Source organism: Euprymna scolopes, chromosome 29 (assembly GCF_053919585.1).
Source record: "Euprymna scolopes isolate OS-2025 chromosome 29, ASM5391958v1, whole genome shotgun sequence".
Classification (NCBI taxonomy): domain Eukaryota; kingdom Metazoa; phylum Mollusca; class Cephalopoda; order Sepiida; family Sepiolidae; genus Euprymna; species Euprymna scolopes.
The window spans coordinates 18,631,042-18,652,185 of NC_136510.1; the positions used below are offsets into that span (position 1 = coordinate 18,631,042).

At 34.1% G+C, this 21,144-nt stretch overlaps 1 protein-coding gene across 2 annotated transcripts in view; it reads right to left on the reverse strand.

The window, feature by feature from the left end:
* Positions 1-1,413: 1,413 nt before the first annotated feature.
* Positions 1,414-21,144, reverse strand: part of LOC145252526 (CD151 antigen-like) — an 89,598-nt gene continuing 69,867 nt past the window's right edge. For both annotated transcript variants that reach the window (XM_080112074.1, XM_080112073.1), the window contains exons 7-9: positions 20,090-20,232; positions 8,032-8,115; positions 1,414-2,485 (exon numbers count right to left, since the gene is read on the reverse strand). In XM_080112074.1, the coding sequence (XP_079968200.1) occupies positions 2,396-2,485; positions 8,032-8,115; positions 20,090-20,232 (317 nt within the window). In that variant the 3' untranslated portion in view covers positions 1,414-2,395. The remainder of the gene's footprint in view (positions 2,486-8,031; positions 8,116-20,089; positions 20,233-21,144) is intronic.

A 21,144-nucleotide genomic window follows, 5' to 3' on the forward strand; every position in this document is an offset into this window, starting at 1 on the left:
ATACAACCAGACTTACAATTATATTCAAAGAAAATATCGTTTAAATCGGCTATTGATAATTGATTAACTAAAATTCCACCAGCTCATAAAAATTAAACAAGTCATTTTTTATTTTTTTTAAATCAAATATTTAATAATAATAATAATAATAATTTTATTTTAAATTCAATATTTATTTTTTTTTAGAATTGTTGCGTTACAATACATAATTTATGCTTCTCCCCGATTGTTCCCATCCACATATCAAATAAAAAAGATGACAATGGAAAAATATCAAGAGTGGGCATGTGTGTGTGTGATTTGTTTTTGTTTTGTTTTTTGAGAGGGTAAATAATTTGGTAAATGTGCAGAATAGCATCCCATTGAACATGCATATTAAAAATAAAAATCAAAGCGATAAAAGAATGCACTTTAATAATTTTTAGTACTGGCATATGTAAAAAAAAAAAAACTTTTCAGTACAAGCATATGTAAAAAAAAACTTAGCACTAGCATATGTAAAAAAAAAATCTTAGCACTAGCATATGTAAAAAAAAAAACTTAGCACTAGCATATGTAAAAAAAAAAAACTTAGCACTAGCATATGTAAAAAAAAAATTTAGCACTAGCATATGTAAAAAAAAAAACTTAGCACTAGCATATGTAAAAAAAAAACTTAGCACTAGCATATGTAAAAAAAAAACTTAGCACTAGCATATGTAAAAAAAAACTTAGCACTAGCATATGTAAAAAAAACTTAGCACTAGCATATGTAAAAAAACTTAGCACTAGCATATGTAAAAAAAAACTTAGCACTAGCATATGTAAAAAAAAAACTTAGCACTAGCATATGTAAAAAAAAACTTAGCACTAGCATATGTAAAAAAAAACTTAGCACTAGCATATGTAAAAAAAAAACTTAGCACTAGCATATGTAAAAAAAACTTAGCACTAGCATATGTAAAAAAAACTTAGCACTAGCATATGTAAAAAAAAACTTAGCACTAGCATATGTAAAAAAAAAACTTAGCACTAGCATATCTAAAAAAAAAAAACTTAGCATTAGCATATGTAAAAAAAAAAAACTTAGCATTAGCATATGTAAAAAAACAACTTTTTAGCACTAGTATATTTAATTTTATTTTAACATTAGTTTATTAAAAAAAGATTTCTTTTTGAGTAATAGTATACTTTAAAATTTTGTCTGGTATTTCCACCTCATTTCTGTTTTGTATTGTTAAGGATTAGTGTTCGGATTTCTTTCATTTGGTTTCTTTAAAAGATTCTGCATTTACATTTCAGCATAAAAAAGTATAGAATTGGAAGCAAGATTTAAAGAATACTAGAAAGTATTTGCTGTTATTTATAATTTTATTATTATTAAAACTTAAAACATACCCTTCATTGACCCCCAACACTAACTTAAGTTCAAGATGGCAATACGAAAATGATTTTCCTTTATTAAATCGTGATCTTCATTTTTATATATGTACACAGAATGTCATTCTGCAATTTTACCAATAATTCTCGGTACTTGTTCAGAACTCTCTCCCTTATGAAAAAAAAGAGAGAGAAATCTATATGATGTACGTAACCATGATGTAAAGAAAATATCATACCCCAAAAATCATGTAAATTGATCAAATAGTAAGGAAATAAAATTTTATGGCTAAACAACAAGTGATGCTATCATGAAATCGGTTTGAAGGAACAAGAGAGATAACTACAAATAATTCAAACTTTTGAGAGATTTTAGAAAGCCATTCTTAACATGTGGAGAGGGCATTGATAAAAACTCAAATTTACTTAAAAATGATTTTCATTATAAAAATAAAAGTACTTGATCAATTTACATGATTTTCTTTTCATTACGGCTATGTAGACCATAAAGATTTTTCTTTATTTTGGGGTGGGGTTTTTTTCATGGGGGTGGAGTTCTGGACAAATGCCTAAGTTTCTATAAAAAAGATATATATCTGAAATTTTGATATGAAAATAAATGCTATGGTGTCGAAAGGAGAGATTGTATGGCATGATGATTAAAAAATTTAAAAAAAAAGAAAAAAAAGAAAAAACTTATGGACACTCGCATAACAATTAGTAATGTTTAGATGCAAGTGAAGCTTCCCCTATTTATCAAGTCCAAATATACAGCCTTGACATTTTCAAAGAATTTTGTTTTACGTCAAGCCATTTGATGGTCGAGATGAGGAAAGATCTTCACAGTAAAATGCCTTCTTTTTTCTTCTCTCTTGCACAGATGCATCTTTTTTTTTTTTTTTTTTTTTGCCGCTGGAGTTTTTTTTTTGTTTGTTTTTTTAACTCCAAAGACATTATCTGCTATGCCATATAAAACCAATCAACGCTTCTGTCAGCAGGATAAAGGATGTATTCGTAAGAGATGGAATTTCTCTCCCTAGAGAGGAGCACTTTTATCATCTACTTCTGCCGTTGTTGGACGTTGTATAAAACGATAAAGACACATCGACAACACAAGACCAGCAATCTGAAAATAGAAAAAAAAAAAAGTGAGAAATGTTTGTTTCATTGTGGTACAATGGGGGAAGAGGTGGCTGGTCACTTTTAATGCATCTAAAACCAAGCTTCTCTCTTTACACCATCAACGCTCTGAAATGGATGGCTTTCGTCTTGGAGAGGCTCCATGTTTTGACAAGCTTCTGGGTTTGACCTTTACTCCTGATCTAAAATGGAACACGTACATCAAATCTGTTGCCAGGGACGCTGAGAAAATGGTGGGATCCTTCTACCGCTCCAGAAGATATCTCACTACTGATGCAATTCTCTATCTGTATAAAAGCCAAGTACGTCCAAGGATTGAGTACTGCTGCCACATCTGGGTAGGAGCTGCTAAAAACAGCATATCCTGCCTTGACAGAGTACAAAATAGACTTCGTGGTTTAGTGGGGGGTGCCCTTTTCTCTTCCCTGCAACCTCTCTCCCACAGAAGAGACGTTGCGAGCCTGTCTTTGTTTTATCGTTATTTCCGTGGCAGGTGCTCGTCTGAGCTACAATCCCTCGTCTCGCCTCGCCAATCTTTCACGAGAAACACCCGTCTGGCTGAAACTACTGTCAATAATTTTCCCCACTCTTTATCTGTGCCTAAATCCAAACGTAGATTCCATGAGCAAAGCTTCTTTCTTAGAACTGCATGCCAGTGGAACTCTCTGCCGCTTGCCTGTTTCCCACCTGACTACAACTTGGACGTCTTCAAGTCCAACATAAACAAACTCCTGACAAACCGCCCCCTTAAGACACTATCAAAACCCCCAATACTAATGATTACTACAATACTATCTCATTGATTACTGTACACGCAATAATCCTTATCCCTGAGTGGCCTTTGGGCCTTGATAAGTGGTGACCCCCATGTAAAAAAAAAAAAAAAATCTATGTATTGTCTCCCTATTTACCAGATTATTTTGATACTATCAGTTAGTTTGCTTCAATTGACACCATATTTGATTAAGTGGTTCACATATTGCATATGAAAATTTAGATCTGTACCATAAATTATTTCAAATTTTCTATCTTGTAGATAACATCGGTCAACAACTAATCTGTTGTCTGCATTTTTTCAGCTAATTCAAGACGAATCTGATGCCCTGAATCAAAAACAATCATATTGGTTTTCCTCAAATCTTCAGGCCCAATGTAAGCAGGCTCTTGATGAGCCGTTATCCTTAGGTGGTCCAATTTGTTAAATTTGCACTTCTAGCGATTGCTATGATATTGTCGCTTTGAAACTGTACACTCTTTAATCCTTATCTTTGAATGGCCTCTGGGCCTTGATAAGTGGTGGTTCCTTTATAAAAAATAAAATATCAAGTCAAGTTTTTGAGCTATGTTCAAATGTCGTTTTTTTTTTTTTCTGGTTTTGTATGTATGTGCGGGGCCTTTTAGAAGTTGGTTGGGTAAAATGCTATGTTTTGATTGAAAATTATTATTTTAATGACAAGAAGTATTCAGGTCCGATAGTTATGGGTGATTTTGTCGAAAAGGGATCAGTTTGAAGTTACAAAACCTCAAAATCATAAAAAAAAATTGGTTCTCAGCATACATGAAGAAGGGCTGGCCTATGTGAAAAGAATTGGTGTCTTGCAAAGAAAAGAACGTCATCAATGTCCCTCTGGTGGACAGAGATAGAATACTCTTCCCACCACTACACATTAAGGTCAGCTTAATCAAGCAGTTCACGAAGGCTCTGGATAGTGACTGCTTCACTTACTTGTGCCAGGTTTTTCCCGGATTGACCATGGAGAAGTTGAAAGTTGGCATCTTTGACAGTTCTCAGATTCAGCAGCTCAGAGATCCAGAGGTTTTGAACTCTGGAACGAAGCGTGGAAGGATTTTGTTCTGGTAGCGAAGAACTTTTTTTGGCAATAATAAGGCCAAAGAACTTTTTTTGGCAATAAGGCCAAAGAACTCTTTTTGGCAATAATAAGGCCAAAGAACTTTTTTTGGCAATAATAAGGCCAGAAACTACACAGAACTTGTCAACATGCTGACTGCTTTCAGAAACCTGGGCTGCAATATGAGCATCAAGATGCGCTATTTTGACATAGGGATCAATGAGTGATTAGCAGGGGGAAGAGATTCCATTTTATCTGAATGATATGGAGATCAGGTATCAGGGTTACAGGGATGCAGTCATGATGGCCGACTACTATTGGAAATTGAAGAGAGACCTCCCTGTTGCTGAGCATTCCAGGAGTTTGGACAATGATTAAACAGCAATTTATCTATACTTATACGTTTATCAATGCCAACCATTCAGTTTACAGTAATCGGTATTTCTATCAATAAATGTTGTTGGCAAAATATTTTTTTTCTAAAAATATATTTAGAATACAGGGTGACCCAAAAATACGGGCCCCAACTCTAATTGGATCCAGTTTCTTAGTGTTTTGTCTGAATGAAATGAAACTTTGGTCATAACTAGTTTATTATATTCAAACCATCACATCAAAACACAAGGGTCTTTGGCCTTTTTTTTTCTCCGTTCTACAGCATATGTTCTAGATGGCCTCCATTTAGCTTTTGTTTTTTTTTGGGTCACCCTGTATGTATTGACAACAATCAGCCAGAAAAAAATGTAATCGATTTTGTCACAAGATCTGTTTTTTTCCTGCCCTGATGGAAAGAAACAAGTGCCATTTCCTGATTCAGCAAAATACAATCTAAATCACATATAGAAATTAAGACCACATTCAAAAAAATCACATGTAGAAATTAAGACAACATTCAAAAAATCACGTGTAGAAATTAAGACAACATTCAAAAAATCACGTGTAGAAATTAAGACAACATTCAAAAAATCACATGTAGAAATTAAGACAACATTCAAAAAATCACATGTAGAAATTAAGACAACATTCAAAAAATCACATGTAGAAATTAAGACAACATTCAAAAAATCACATGTAGAAATTAAGACAACATTCAAAAAATCACATGTAGAAATTAAGACAACATTCAAAAAATCACATGTAGAAATTAAGACAACATTTAAAAAAATCACATGTAGAAATTAAGACAACATTTAAAAAAATCACATGTAGAAATCAAGACCACATTCAAAAAAATCACGTGTAGAAATTAAGACAACATTTAAAAAAATCACATGTAGAAATCAAGACCACAGTCAAAAAAATCACGTGTAGAAATTAAGACAACATTTAAAAAAATCACATGTAGAAATCAAGACCACATTCAAAAAGTAAAAAAAGTTGCTGTCTAGTGTAACCATGTTATATTTTTTTAATTATTTTCTATTTTTTTTTCCTAACTTGAAACCATTTTTTTTTTACGTTTTACTTTTAATTAAAGTAAAAAGGTTACACAACTAGCAAGCCGCTTGGCAATGCCCAGCCATAAAATATATTTTAATATATTGAGATTTCCTATTTATTATTATAGAGCCAATTCTCTATTGATTATTATATTGTACCCAGTATATTTAGTTATAACGTTCTTTTTGTTTTTTTAGGATTACTGCTAAAACCTATGTTCCATATATCTTTGCAAATGTAATACACTGGTGGGGTGAGGTGGGGTATATATAGATTATAGTTTTACTAATAGTTTAAAATCAATCGCATTATTAGTACCAACAATGGAAAATTAAGTTTTTTAAAAAAACGCACACACACAAAAGAATCGTTTTTGGCATCGGAAAAAAATGCATCAATTTTTCCGATTTCAAAACTGATGTTTGAAATATGTTGATTGATGTTTAAGATTGGAGCAAGAATTCAATTTTGATTTTAACTTATCCAATCAAAAATAATCTCTCATGCGAGCCGAGCACCAGTTCTGAAGGTTATTTTAGGGAGTACTCAGCACTAAGCAAGCCCTTACTGCGTAATTAACTCACACCGCAAAATTTCGACCACCAAACACCTCTGTTGAGATGCAAACGACCTAGTAGTTCCTCTAGTTTAAAGGACACTGTATATTATGTATTATATGAAGGTCGTCCCAAAAGTAAAGCCTCTTTTTTTTTAATAACTCAAAACGTTGAAAATCTACAAAGATAAGTAATATAAGTATACCATTAAAACAAGCAACCATTTGTTTCCAGAATTTATTTTTCTACATAGTCAACACCATTCTCAATGCACTTTTGCCAAAAATTCAATGAGGCATCTCTGCTTTTGATGCACATTCATCACAGAAATTGTTTCTTGGAGTCTCGCGCTGTCAATATCTGCGAAAGAGAGATGAAACTTTCAGGTTGTGAATGCATAAGTTCATTCATCATAACAATGCAATTTTCTATCCCTATGATCTATTCAGGCTGAAGAAAATTTGATGCCTTACTTTTGGAACATCCCTCATATAAAAAAAAAAAAGCTGTCCGTGCGTGCATTTGTGTCCAACCAAAAGTCAAAAACTGCCCCAAACACCTCCACAAAGTTAATATATTCTTCTACAGTATTGCAGGTACATGTTATGTAGTATTGTTAAGGAGTGGTAATGCCACTATATGCGATGCCTCCATTCAGTCTCAAGAGATAATGGATAACCCTGTAAGAGTAGCTGTGCATGTAATTGTGAGGCAATGGTTGCACAATTACCAACCACATCTCTCCTGAATTGGCACTGTCTGAGTCCAGTAGCAAGGAGAAGCCCAAGAAAGAGAGATATTCTGTTTCTCTCTTTTTTTTTTCATTTTTCTTAAACTTTTTCTTCTAGGGGATGGGACATCCAACCAGATGTCTGACATTTACCCCTATTTTAGTGAGTCCAACCAAGAGATCTTTTCTGGATTCTAGCCGTCCCTTTCAGTGCAATCGTTTGTATTTCACTTGCACTTGGTTCACCGGGTATGCTTGCTATGTACTTTTTAAAGTTCTTTTTCATAAGCCCAGTTGCTCCTATGATGACTAGTATAATTGAAATGTGGAGTAATGAATGCATCAGCAAATTTTCTCAGTTGTGACAGAGAGGCCAAGTGAAAGGTAGAGAGAGAGAGAGAGAGAGACTGAGTGAGGCAGAGAAAGAGAGAGCATGATAAAAAGGGTTCTTTAATGATGGAATTCAGTTCTCTTCAGTTTCGATTAGAAACACAGTTGCAACCCACATCCGATGTGAAAAAGACATGTAAAAAAAACAAAAAAAAATTGACTAATGTGCATTCATTTTTTTTTTTTTTTTCATTATGAATCTAATTAATAACTATGGAGATAGAAGATACAAAAAAAAAAGTTTTAATTTGAAAATATAACTTACTAGCAGGCCGCTCGACGTTGCCCGGTCATAAAATATGCATAGATATTTCAATTTATGCAGATCGCTTATTTATTATTATAGAGCCAATTCTCTATCGATTTTTATCCACTATATAGTAATGATTTCAAGAGTTATAAAAAATATGATATGGGTGCCATCAACTAGAATTGAAATCAGAAAAATTTTGGAAAAAAAAAAAAAAAAAAAATGAAAGTACAATTTATAACTATGGAAATAGAAGGAAGATACAATTTTTTGAAATTATAATTAAAAAAAAAAACAAAAAAACTTGAAACTTACCAAAATAATGGAGAAAGAAAAACCGATAGCCAAGATGAGTCCAGCTTGATCCATGACGAATTTATAGCCAGCCTCGTAACAACCCTAATAGAAAGAAAAAGGGGGAATGAAATTAAGTTTGGTTTTAATTTAGAAAACAACTTCACTTGTACAAGATTACATGTGCCCCGTGGCTCGACAACAAATGCTGGCTTAACATTGTTTCTCTGTGGTCTTCTCTCGCATTGGTGACTGCCAAGGGCAGCATTCAGTTGTTCATGATGTAAAAATAAAATAAAACACAAAAAACACAAACTCCAACACTTTCTGCAAAAAATAGTTGCACTCTGAGTTCACATTTACGTCTTCTATAAAGACCATGTTCATCAGTTGCTGTCACCTCATCTCACTTTACTCAGAGCCACAACTAGCTTTCACTTGCGATGTACTGCAAAACCCATGACGGTTCATAAACTATCCCCATGGTAAAACTCATTGCCACTCCCCAAAATGCCTGTAAACTCTAGATATATCTACCTTTATGTTCAGTCTTGTCAGCCACATCTTGATTAACAATCCTATGTCAGCTTTTGTGTACCTTGGTGAATAACTTCCTCTCCATTGTTTTGCTGATAAACCTATTTCCTCTTTTTTTTTTGTTATATTTTCTTCCTTTTTTTTTTTTTTTTAAATTCCTAACACTTAGAGGAAGGTGTGCAATCAGAAATGTAAGCAAAATATATTGTCTAAAATCTTGATAATTTTTTTTATAGAAATCACATCAGACAAGGCATAAAGTCGCTTGATGTATAAAAAAAAAGCTAAAAAATACTATTTCAAGGTCAAAAAACGTGTTAGATGACTCAGAAAACATCAATTCTTCCTCCTTTGTCAGAATCAAATGAGGAGACTAAAGAATAAAATAAGGGAGGCAAGTGTTATGAAGCTACCGAAAGTAAACCCAAGATCTTCTTCCTGCTCCTACATATTGGTGCATCTTGGTCTTATTTTTCTTGGTCTGCTTCTGTTTCCTCTTTTATCCCCTATTTCGTATCAATTTGACTATTATTTTTGGTAGAGTCATGCAACAGCATAAATAGCATTCAATGTCTATAATTAGTTCTCAACCGGATTTCTTATAGTCAAAAATGTCTTTTATTTTTAGTGACTGTGTTTATAATAATTTCGTTTCAACATTAATCTGTTGCTTTTGTTTAGTAGCAAAAAGTTTTTTTTCGTTTGTGATTGAACAAACGGAAGTAGTTACTATTTTCAGTACACATGAACCGATGGTGTATCCATGTTTGTTTACAAAAATGGGAACAGATCAAACGCACTGCTACACAATGTTTACACCAAAATTTCAAAAATACATTAATATGAAATTAATTCTGCAAAATATGGGAAGAGAAACAAGAGTGAAAGAGAAAGAGAGAAAGGGAGAGAGGTGCAGAGTAAAAGAAATATGCAAGAAAGAAGCTCCAATAGTTGGTTAGCCACACTTCAATTTAAGTAAGAGATTATTATCTGACAGGAAGGAAACAGTGTATATATATATATATATATATATATATATATATATACACACACACACTAATGTTTCAATAATGCATCATATCATCAGAGGAAATGAAATGAAAATCTATGGATTAAGGAAATAAATATAATTTTTCTTCATATATTCCTGGTTTCAAACAAATTCTCAACTTAAATATATTTGTATATATTTTAATCTATAGAATTTAACTTTAATCATTAAACTTATATATTGCTCTATTTTTATATACTGAGCTTTACCTTTTTGGCTAGGATCGGCCTGACAGTATTACTTTAATGTAATATCTGACAGAAAAATTCACTTGATTTCTAATCTGTGACTTATCTCATTTATATATATATATATATATATATATATATATATATATATATTATTCCTACCCTCTGATGAGATGGAAAGTATTTCTTCGAAACTCCGTGGATTAAGGACTATCCACTTATCTAGTGTTTCCTTTTCAGATTAAATATGTTTTTAACTCTTTTTCAAAGTGTTTAACATGTTTTATTAACTGTTTGCTCGTATTTTTTATTATATATATATATATATATATATATATATATACTAGAATACATCCTCCTCCAAAAATCCATACATGCAGTGGCCCTTCTATTTTAACAGCATCGGTGACCACGGCTCTCCAAATTGTAGAGCCATGGTAATCTTGAGAAGACAAGTAAAGACAGTATTTACCTGATGCATTCCGTCTTGATTCAGGGGTGGATCTCTCCCTGTGAGTTAAATCCGCCTCCAGATTCCAGCTTGGAAATTTCTACAACTCAGTGTGGTTGGATTGATTAACAAGTTATGTTGATAAAGATTTCTTTCCTAGATTCTAATTGAGTTAAACTTAAAGTATATTGATTTATTCGATATACAATTATGCTTTTTATATATATATATATATATATATATATATATATATGAGGTGTTCAAAAGTCAGAACTACTGAAAACAACGAGGTTGTTAAATAGTGCTGAATAAAAAGAGCAAAATATTTTTTTTTTTATTATTTGGGGTAAACAGTTACATATGGTCGCTACAAATAGCCATCTGTTTCAGATTTTTCATTTTTCTTTTTGGCGTTGAGGTTTCAGGTCGCCTGATGAAGTCTATTAGAGTAGAAGGCTTTCTTATATCTTGAAGTTTCTACTGTGTAGAGGTGGAATTTTGCTGCTTGTCGGGGGTATTTACACCAGTTAAAGCCTAGCTGATAGTGCGGGACATATTAGGTTGGTGACTCTTTTTTGAACCTTGTCTAAGAGGGAGAGACTAGTAGTAGATGCACCAGTCCAAATGTGGCAACAATACTCCATGCATGGGCGAATGTTGACCTTGTAAACGTAAATTGAGGAGTTTTACCGAAGTACTTTCAGGTAATGTATCATTAGCCATGGCCATTAGTGGTTGAGAAGGTTTCTTGTAGCTATTAAAGAAAAGGAGCTTAGTCTTGGCAGCATTGAATGTAACTATCCATTTTTGTCCCCAGGTCTTTTTCTAGAGTTTCCGCCATTGCTTTGGATATGTGTTGATTAGTTTCCCCCCCAGTGTCTGTTATAGAGCATGGCGTCATCAGCAAATATACCCATCTGAAAGCCAATTTTATTAGGGAGGTCATTTATGAACATCAGGAATAATAAAGATCCACGGATCGATCTCTGAGGTACTGCCACATTTATATCATATTGTTTTGATGGGCAACCATCGAGGATATCCTGGATTCTTCTCTCACTTAAGGATTTAATTATGTTAAGTATTCGTCCAGTAATACCATAGGGTTTGATTTTCATAAAACCATCATGCTATACCCTGTCAAAGGTCTTAAATATATCTAGGGCTACTGCCCTAGTCTCCCCTGCTTTATCCAGTGCATGGTATAGACGTTCAGAGATTACAGTTAGGATGTTTGCAGTAGAACAGGCTTGTCTAAACCCATACTGTTGATCAAACAGAAGTTTAGCAGCTGCGAGGTAGTGATTTGATTAATTATGGAATCAAATATTTTGGCAAAAGAGGGAGAAGGCTAATGAGGCAATAATTTAATGGGTCAGTTCTTTTGTTAGAATTCTTGAAAACTAATACCACAGAAACCGTTTTCCAGCAGTCAGGAAAGTAAGATTCATTAAGGCATTTGTTGAAAAGTTTGGAGAACTGGAGCAATCTCAGTGGAGCAATTTTTTAATAGTTGAGAGGTTTTTGAGGTGTCTAGGTCTTTTATGATATCATGTACTTAAGGGGGTGATTTTCAAATCATCTAATGTGGTTTTTGTCCACAAAGGAAACTCTGGAGTGATTTTCTGAGTCCAAAGTAGAGTTGCAGGCAAGCAGATTAGCCTTCATGGTTGACATGCAAATTACTTCAAGATTGCTGGATACTAGGAGAATTGTTGATTGCCCATTATTTACTACTCTTTTATAGATTTTCCAGAAGTTATGAATTCCTAATTTCTGTACTTCAATGCGTTTTCTGGTGGGTTTGGTATACAATTACTTCTAGTTTCTATAAACTTTTGTCTATTTGTACTGGATTTATGTCGGATAAATCTGCAGTATGCATGCTGCCTTTGAGCAATGACAGCTGCACAAGTAGAAATAAATCATTGGGGAGAGTGAGGTTTTCTATAAAACTTACATGTCAGGAACATATGCTTCAATTGACACTTTGAACCATTCAATGGTCTCATTTGTGTTAAGCAGGAAGAGAAAATATATTTCCCTATGTAGCATCCCTGATGGTATCCCAGTCAGCCTTATTGTAGAACCCTGTTGTTTTGAGCAGTGGCTCTTTAACTTAACTTTAACTTCGAGTTGAGAGTTTAGGGTGATGTTTGTCATTATCATAGCATGATCAGCATTCCCGAGAGGGCAATGGGCATTTGTTACACAATCCTCAGGAACTGTAGTCAGAAATAGGTCCAGAAGTGGGGCTTGTTGGTCCTGATGATCTAGGAGATGGGTCAGGAATGTTACTATTTATGTCAAGAAATAGGATATAGAAAAGTTATGTGTGATGCTACCAGTTGTGTTAGTGTAATTAGAGAAGCCAAGCCAACTACTGTGGTGGACATTAAAGTCAACAAATACGTGTATTTGGGCACTAGTGTCTAAGAGTGCTACATCTATGCTATCAGAGACGTGATTGATTAGAGTACAGTCTTAGGTTGAGGGAGAGTGATAACGAAAATGTAAGTAGCTAATGCTATGTTGTAAAATTAGTTTAACGCACATGAAGGCCTGATCATCTGATTCTAGTTTAGATTCCATAGTTATAGGGAGGGTATTACAAATATAAACTCCAAGTCCGTGCAGGTCTGTCAGAGTCCTTGTGACAAAGTGGAAGATAACAGACATTTTAAAGTGATTAGAAGGGATGAAGGAATGCAAGTTAATTTCACTTAATGCTAAGATGTCCAGGGAGTTTACTAAGAGAAATGATTTTCCCATGTCCAAGTTAGTTCTAAGTCTATGGATATTTGTAAATGCAAGCCTCAAGAGAGGAGTCGAAGCATTGTTCAAGTGTGTGTCTGGTTTGATTATTATTTTGGATCGAGCTGCCATTTTTATAGTTTAAGTTGCTTGGCAAAGTGGATGTGCATTGCCACCATCATGCAACACAAGTAGACCATCGGCCAACTCCTCATTCACCGAAGATGAGTGCAGCGTTCATTTCCATGCACAACATGGCACTACAAACATCTCAATATTATACAACTGATGACACAACTGTGCTCTAAGCACTACCAAAGAGTTAAGGCTCTTGTAATGTCAGTCAGAATACAGCAGCCAGACAAACTGTCAAACCAATACCCTCAAACCTATCAGACAAGAGTTGCCCAGTCGAATCATGTTAGCATACATAGTAAACAAGCACCCTCTAGATGCCCAGTTTTAGAGCAATGAAATGAGGCAGGTGTGGCGGATGGCGTTCATTAACAAGGCCAAGCACTGAGCATCTCTAATGTCCCTATGATCGCACCTCTGCTTCTGGCTAATAGGCAAAGAAGGAGTATGAAGGCTGGGCAAATGGGCAGAGTCTACCTACTCCTTGAGCAGTTTAGGTTTACAAGCCAGTGATTTGATTGAGTCATCAGCTCTAGGGAGGTTGTCGACCAGGACTGATGAGGCATCCCTCCCCTGTTTGGTGCCAAGACGTATGAGGTCAGTGGCACAATCAGAGTTTTCCTTTTTCTAAATGGATGACCTGACAAGATCTACAGATCCATCAACACAGAGAGGGTTAGCCCCACACTTGGTTTCAAAGCTGGGTATTTCTATACCCCCACATGGGTAGTTAGGATTTACTGTGCTGAGTATTTAATTTTCTATTGCATCATGTGGAATAGAATTATTTAACTCCCTCCCGAGGCAAGATGATTGGATTTGAAAAGCCAGTGCCCTAGAGGAAGAATACCTTGGCCTGCCAAGATTACTGGGAAGTCACATCAGAATTCCACAATAGAAGCACCTCAGATGATTTGCAATAACTTAATCCATTTCTTAAATGGAGAAAGCAAAGCCTGGGAGGATGGACCTCAGAACTGCACAGGACCAAGACTATTCCTCAATCAACAGGGAACAAGATATTTTAATAATGGCCTAAACCAGTGGTTTCCAACCTCTTAAATATGGTGACCTATTTTCAAATAAGCAATCAGGAAGAGTTGCCAATCCTTAAAATATCTTATAAATACATTTTTTTTGTACAACTGCAATTATTGAATTATATTATTCGTGAAGTAACCAAACATTCTGTAAATTCATGATTAATTTCAAATTTATTAATAAAAAAAAATTCAAAGCTGCTACAAAAATTAATTGCAAATCAATTCAAAATTAATCAAACACAAATTTCCACCATTGTGTAAAGTATGTTTATGAACTGACTTTAATGAAACGGCTGGTATTCCAGTTTTTAACAACTGGGAGGTAACAGTGGTCAAATGATTAACAACACAGACTGACGATGTGGGTGTTCCAAGTTCGAATCCAGTTTGTTTTGCAAAAATTACTTTCACTTACAATGTTGGCAACCTTCTCATGGTCACTCTCATAAGTACCTGATATCTTTCTAGAAAGAATTATGACTAGAAAACATCAGAGAAACAAATGCCAATATCGGGGAAACCAATGCCAATAATAGAATCTTTGTATTCATATGATATGATGATGATCCTGAGCTCTGTTGTTAATATGATTGATTTACAGGAATTCCGAGCATGATTTGAGATGGTCAGTTTGGACATAATACACATTTCACCATCTGACGGGTATGGTCGCTTAGAGATGCATCTTGTCTGTCTCCAATATAGTTTTGTTTGGGCTTATATATCATAAGAGAAAATCTACTCTTCCTCACACGTGGTGTCATAGTCACATGTGTTCTGGTTAAAGCCTGGAGGTAAACAGAATTAGAAAGTTTTACAACATCAAAGAAGTTTGGATGTTTAACATTTTTAATCCTTTTGAGTCTATTCTAAAAAGAGTTATCTCCCTTACAAATTCTTTACATTGTGTTTCGATATTTACTACAATCTTAAAATGCAAGGTCTATTTCACATTATTATATTTTTTTTTAATTTAATTTTATTTTTTTCAAATTATAAATGCAGACACTTTTTGGTTGAATTCAGCTTAATATTTCTTGCAATTTGTCAGTACATGTTTTTCAAGTAAAAAAAAAAAAAAAAAAAAGGAAAGAACTAAACTATTACAGGAAGAAGTAAATATTATGTTAAGGCAATATTAGACATAAATCTGAAACCGACAACCGGATGTACACTTTTTTTTTTAATAAAGAGAGTAGAAACTGAACACGCTTCCTTTTTGTCCTTTAGTCCTCACATTCAATGAGTGATGTTTCAAATAAACAAGGAAGAATTGTCATTTTCTGGGTTAGACTTGTCATTTTCTGGGTTAGAATCTATCCATCAAACATTTATCATTGGCCGGATGTCCACCACTCATCACTGCGCCTCTTCCACCTCAGACGATGATGAAAAAAAAGGATAACCTACTATTGCCTCTTAAGATAAATTCAGAAATGCTGCCTTCAGAACCAGATAAGACAATGATGAAATCATCAGGTGGTGATGGCAGTTGTGCTAGTGAGAAGGGCAGAAACAAGGAAGCTACCCTTACGATTTTATACAGAAGTATCCGTTAAAGGCACTGCCATTTGTGTGATAGAGATGGGGAGGGGTATAGATAGAGATATAGAAGGTGTGAAAACATCGATGTACAAAGTCAAAATGGATAAACGCAAGTATGGATACCATCTGTGCATACACTATCCTAAATGAAAACAATTATATTTTGGACCCATCAAAACCTTTTTGAATTTCTGGGAGCTGCCTACATTCTTTAAAAGCCAGATCTTTCTTCAATAAACCAGTGGACCTATTTGACCCTGCTCTACAGACCGATGTCGCTGGACACCCACTATAGATGCTCATCTCTGCAACATTTCCTCCCACTCACGCATACAAACATTAACGAACACACAGTCGCACACAACTCATCACAGTATCACCTGTCAATCTATATAAACTTTATTGAAATATTTCTCATCCATCTCACTGAAATATTTTACTAATACAATAACAAATGGACATTAACTCTTATAAACAACTTTCAATGAATTATAATTTATAAAAATGAGCAGAGAAGTTTTGAATATGATTTTCCTGACCCCTGAAACTCCCAGCTCTTAAGTAATGGCTCCAATCTTCTGTCTCGGCTAAAGAACCTGGTTTTCACAAAAACTCAAAAAATAATCACGAACACTTCCATTTTAAACATATATAAATTATTTCTTGTGAATACATGCATGTAGCAGAATTGGCAATAACCTCGGATACGTCTGTTGTGTTGCGGGAAGAGGGGAAAGAGAGTTCAAGATGGTGTTCATGGGTTTTTATTGGTGTTGACCCCATGCAATTCTCGCAGAATAGCTTGTGCTCTTGCACAATTATATAAATATATAATTCCCTGCCGCTATAAAGGCAAGACGCTGGGAAGCAGTCAGGGAGTGTCCTGCAGATTGTGTGTAGGTGGTTCTGGCAGTTGGATTGTTCTTTGTGATGAACCACAAATTTGCGAGAAGCGAGTTTTCTTCTGCCTATTTTTTTTTTTTCTTCTTTCTTTACGGTCATTACAGCCAAGAAATCCCTCTCTTCTAGAGGTGGCCGGTGCAGGGCGAAACTGACTATTTCCTATCTTTGTTCCTGATTTTTGCCTACTACATTTTGCTGCAAGCATTTTCTTAACTCATTATTTTGTTTACTGTATGACAATGTCTCTCGCTCTTCTCATATTTGATTATAATACCTGAAAATTTTATACGAATCCAGCTTATCCCAAAAATATCTTTCTCCTTACAAAACACCCTCAAGTAAAACCTCTAAAACTGGCATGAACACATCCCTAAAAACTAATGACCTCCTCCCCATAAAGGTAATTCTCACGCAAGTAACTGCACCTCTGTTTGGCTTCTAAAGTGGCAGGATCAGGGAAAGAAAAAGAAAAGACCAACTTAATTTTGTAGAGGAGTGGAATTAATTTGCATTTGAGGGGAATAGCGGCTATTAGAAGGACAAATTGGAGAGAACAGGCAGTCAAGTTTTAGACAATCAATAGAACATAGATGTTGAGAATTAGTTGTTCAATAAATCCTTTGAAGTCTAGTCTAAAAGAGTAATCTCCCTTACCTGCAAACTTTTTACTACAATCTCATGAATGTCAATTTTGCACAATTCTTTTTTTTTTTAACTATAGATCTAGACTAGAATTCAAGTATTATTTACAATTTCTTAGTATATTGTTTTCAAGTAAACATTTTTTTAATTTAAAACAAAGGAGACAAACAAAGTTTTCAGTTGTCAGCCATTTTTAGTTCTAGAAAAGTTTCAGGGAGAGGGGTAGCCAGTCCATACAAGTTCTGAGACAAAGAATAGAGCAAACCTGTGGTAGCACATCTGTTTCAAGTTCTGAACTAAGAATAGAGTTTCTTCTTGTGTGAAGAACGAAAATGTATGTGCAGAATTCTAAAATATTCAATGTTTTATGGAGTGATTCCAGTTTCTGATTGGTCGATAGCAAAGCATCTTTCCATTTGATTGGTCAGCTCTTATCACCCCTGTCTATAAATAGAACCTTCCAATTTTTTGTAACCATGTCTTGTTAGTTACATTAAAAATATTGCAACACAAAGAAAGACTAAATTATGGAAAAGAGGAGAAAGTGGACCTTGGGTTTATTTTCAGTAGCTTGGTAACTCGCGTTGTCTTTATTTTGTCCTTTCTGACAAAGGTAGAAGAATTGCAGTTTTCTAGGTCAGAATCTATTCAACAAATTTTTGTCATTGGCTGTTTTTTTTTTATTTTTTGTTTTCTTAAAGTAGTACAATAGAACAGCATTAAAAATTAGCAACAAAATACAGTACCGTATATAATACACATGCATATAATCAAATAACATTAAAAATAACACCGTAAGGTCGGGAAATACTGTAATCAGGGGCCGGAAAAACATTGTATTCCACATAGTTATCTGAAAAAAACATTCTAGGGCCACCGTATCCCGGGGTTCTATTTTACTAAAAAGTACAGAACACCAAGTGGCTTCATGCCTTGTCTAGAGCAGTTCCCATAAAAACATGACTACCTTCTATGCCGTTTTTCTACTACATCAAGTTTCAACATATTAGATTAAGTACTGTTGATGTGGGAGATCAATTTTGATCACAAGAAAATGCAGGTTTTAGCCAGTCTTATGCTTATCATATGTGAAGATGTCTTTAGCAAATATTTCTGCTAATCCACAAATATGATGACTCGAAACAATTGATGATCAGTTCCCAAACTCAGATGGCTGAATTTTGTTCTCAAGCATGTGGCAAAGCGCTCTGAAGTCCTATTTTAAAATGTTAATTTTACTTTCTAGGCTCATTCTAAAATCTATGGATATTATTTGCATATATATTCCAAACTAGGAGGTGCACAACTTTACCTTAAATATATTTTAATTAATACAGATTTAGTATTCATTATTACAGAACCAATTCTCTATTGTATATAATACATAGTACAATTTTAAAAGTAAAAAAAAAAAATTACTTGGGTGGCATCTGTTAGAATCAAAACCAAAACATTTAGTGCTCCAACTTCATTCGCTACCGTTTGAGCTATTTACAGATAAAAAATTTTTTTTTAATTAAATCTTTGAATGAATTTGCATATGAAAAAAACTAATACAGATATGTTGGCAAGTTGAAATGAACATTTTGTATTTCTTCAACTTGCTGAAATATTTCTGAATGTGTTATTCATTCAAACAAAGATTTAACTCATTATCATCCTTGATATACGATTAATTTTTTTCTTGTTAATTTCAGTGTTATGTAGTTTAAGAGTTTATCGGTTAAATATTTTCATAAATGCATGCATGCATCTGTTTTATTTATCATTATTTCATTTATCATTTATCATTATACTAGCAGGCCACCCAGCGTTATCCAGTTGTAAAATATGCATATTATATTTTAATTCATACAGAAATTGAAACACGTGCAAATGAGTATGTTTTTTCTAAACAGTTCACTTCTTGTAAGTAAAACATACTTAAGCGGAGATCGAAACCAAAACCTAAAAACAGCGGGTCAAGTACAATAAGTCCTACTTGATATGCATAAATATTATATTTATTGTTTTTATAAACAGTTCACTTCTTGTAAGTAAAAAAAAATACTAAAGTTGAGATCGAAACCAAAAATCTATAGACAGCGAGTCAAGTACAAGAACTATTAGGCCAGCTTGAAACAATCTTTAAAAAGTGTTTTCAAACCTACTTATTCTTAACATAAGAAATCTGTCATGTGAACCATTCATGCATACGCATCTATGAAACAGCAAACAGATAAAAATTTGATCACCCACTACGTATCAATTTTTCAATTTTGACCCAGCCTTTTCTTCCGGATAAAAACCGATTAAAAAGTTTTCTACATGTCTGAATATCCTACATACTAAGTTTCAAGTCAGTAGATCAAAGATTTGTTGAGTACATAGGTTGAGAAGTGTCCTCACACACACACTTTTATAGATATATAGATTTATTCATTACACACACTCGCCTCACCAATTTCCTGTATTTTGTCTGGAAGATCAAGAAAATAACAAAAGAGAAGAGGATGTTGTAGTTTGCTTAAAACATTGTGCAGTATGTAAGAGCCGTGTTTGAAGGTTATGGCAATGCAGTCTTGTAGAAAAACAGTTGAATATGAGACAAGCTAAAAAAGACCAAATAACAATAATAAAAGATTTCAATAATTTCCAATCATGAATTATTTATTTACTAACATAATGCATCGAACCAGGATGCTATCGGTGGAGTTATGTTCTTTGAATTTTCGAGGTAAACCTCATCTTCAGAAAGTAAACAAATATGTATAATAACTCAGCTGAGGTTTTTAAAAAAAACATGTCTAATAAACATTTAATCAGAAAGAGATACATAATGTCAACTTACTTGGTAAAAGAGATAATCATTTTTGGCCCCTGAAGGGGTTCCAGGGGGTCCCATCCTTGACTTCTGGCACTGTTTTAACCTCACTAATTTATTCACATGAACGTTTTTGCAACAAGATGCAGGAACATAAGCTCGATCATCTCCTGCAATGGATACAGATTCATACAACAGAAATTAAAAGTACCAACACATGTAATGTGATAAGGGAATGGACGTGGGCATCCCGACTTAAAACCATGCAAGGGGAAATAATAATAAAAACTAAGATTATTTGAAATCCAGTGCATTACCAGTGTCGACCAATGGAAGAGTCTACCAAATGTGTGTACCAAGCATGATGACATGGAAGTGATACCAGGCCAATGAGGATTGTGGACATTGGTTGCATGGAGAGGATTGATATAGGAATAATATTATGGATGTATAATGCACGTCTTAAAAACAAGTTTAGGTCTGATGACCTCAGAGGAAGTAACTCTGGACAGTATAGGGAAATGTGTGCAGAACAGGCAACTTTGTTGGTATGGTCACATCAGAAAAAAAAGTGGATGATATTGCTTGGGTTAGTGAATGTACAAATAGTTGAGGTAGGAGGGCCAGTTGGCAAAGAAATACCAAGGAGAAAACAGGGGAAGTAATAATGAACCAGAGAAAAAGAGGGATAAATAAAGACCCGGTCAGAGATATGTTAGTTTGGAAGTCACTTTCTAAAAGCCATCCAACAAATTCCAGCATATAAAATGGATATTAAACAAAATATTATAATGATAATGGGACAGAGAAATTGGGAAACAACATTCATATCACATCAGTCAATGGACAATGGTATGAACAAAGTTGAAGATAACAGAGATAAAGAATAATCAAAGAGGACTTAAATATTATCTCAAGTAATGGCATATCAAAGCCAATGTAAATGATGTATTATGATATAGAAAATCAGGTGATATTGAACTTTCTTGCTCACACATCGCTATTCCAAATTCATGGTTGTGGGCCACCTTCAGTAGGCTGTTTCTCTTGTACCAAACAGCCATGAGCAACATTTTAAGTGC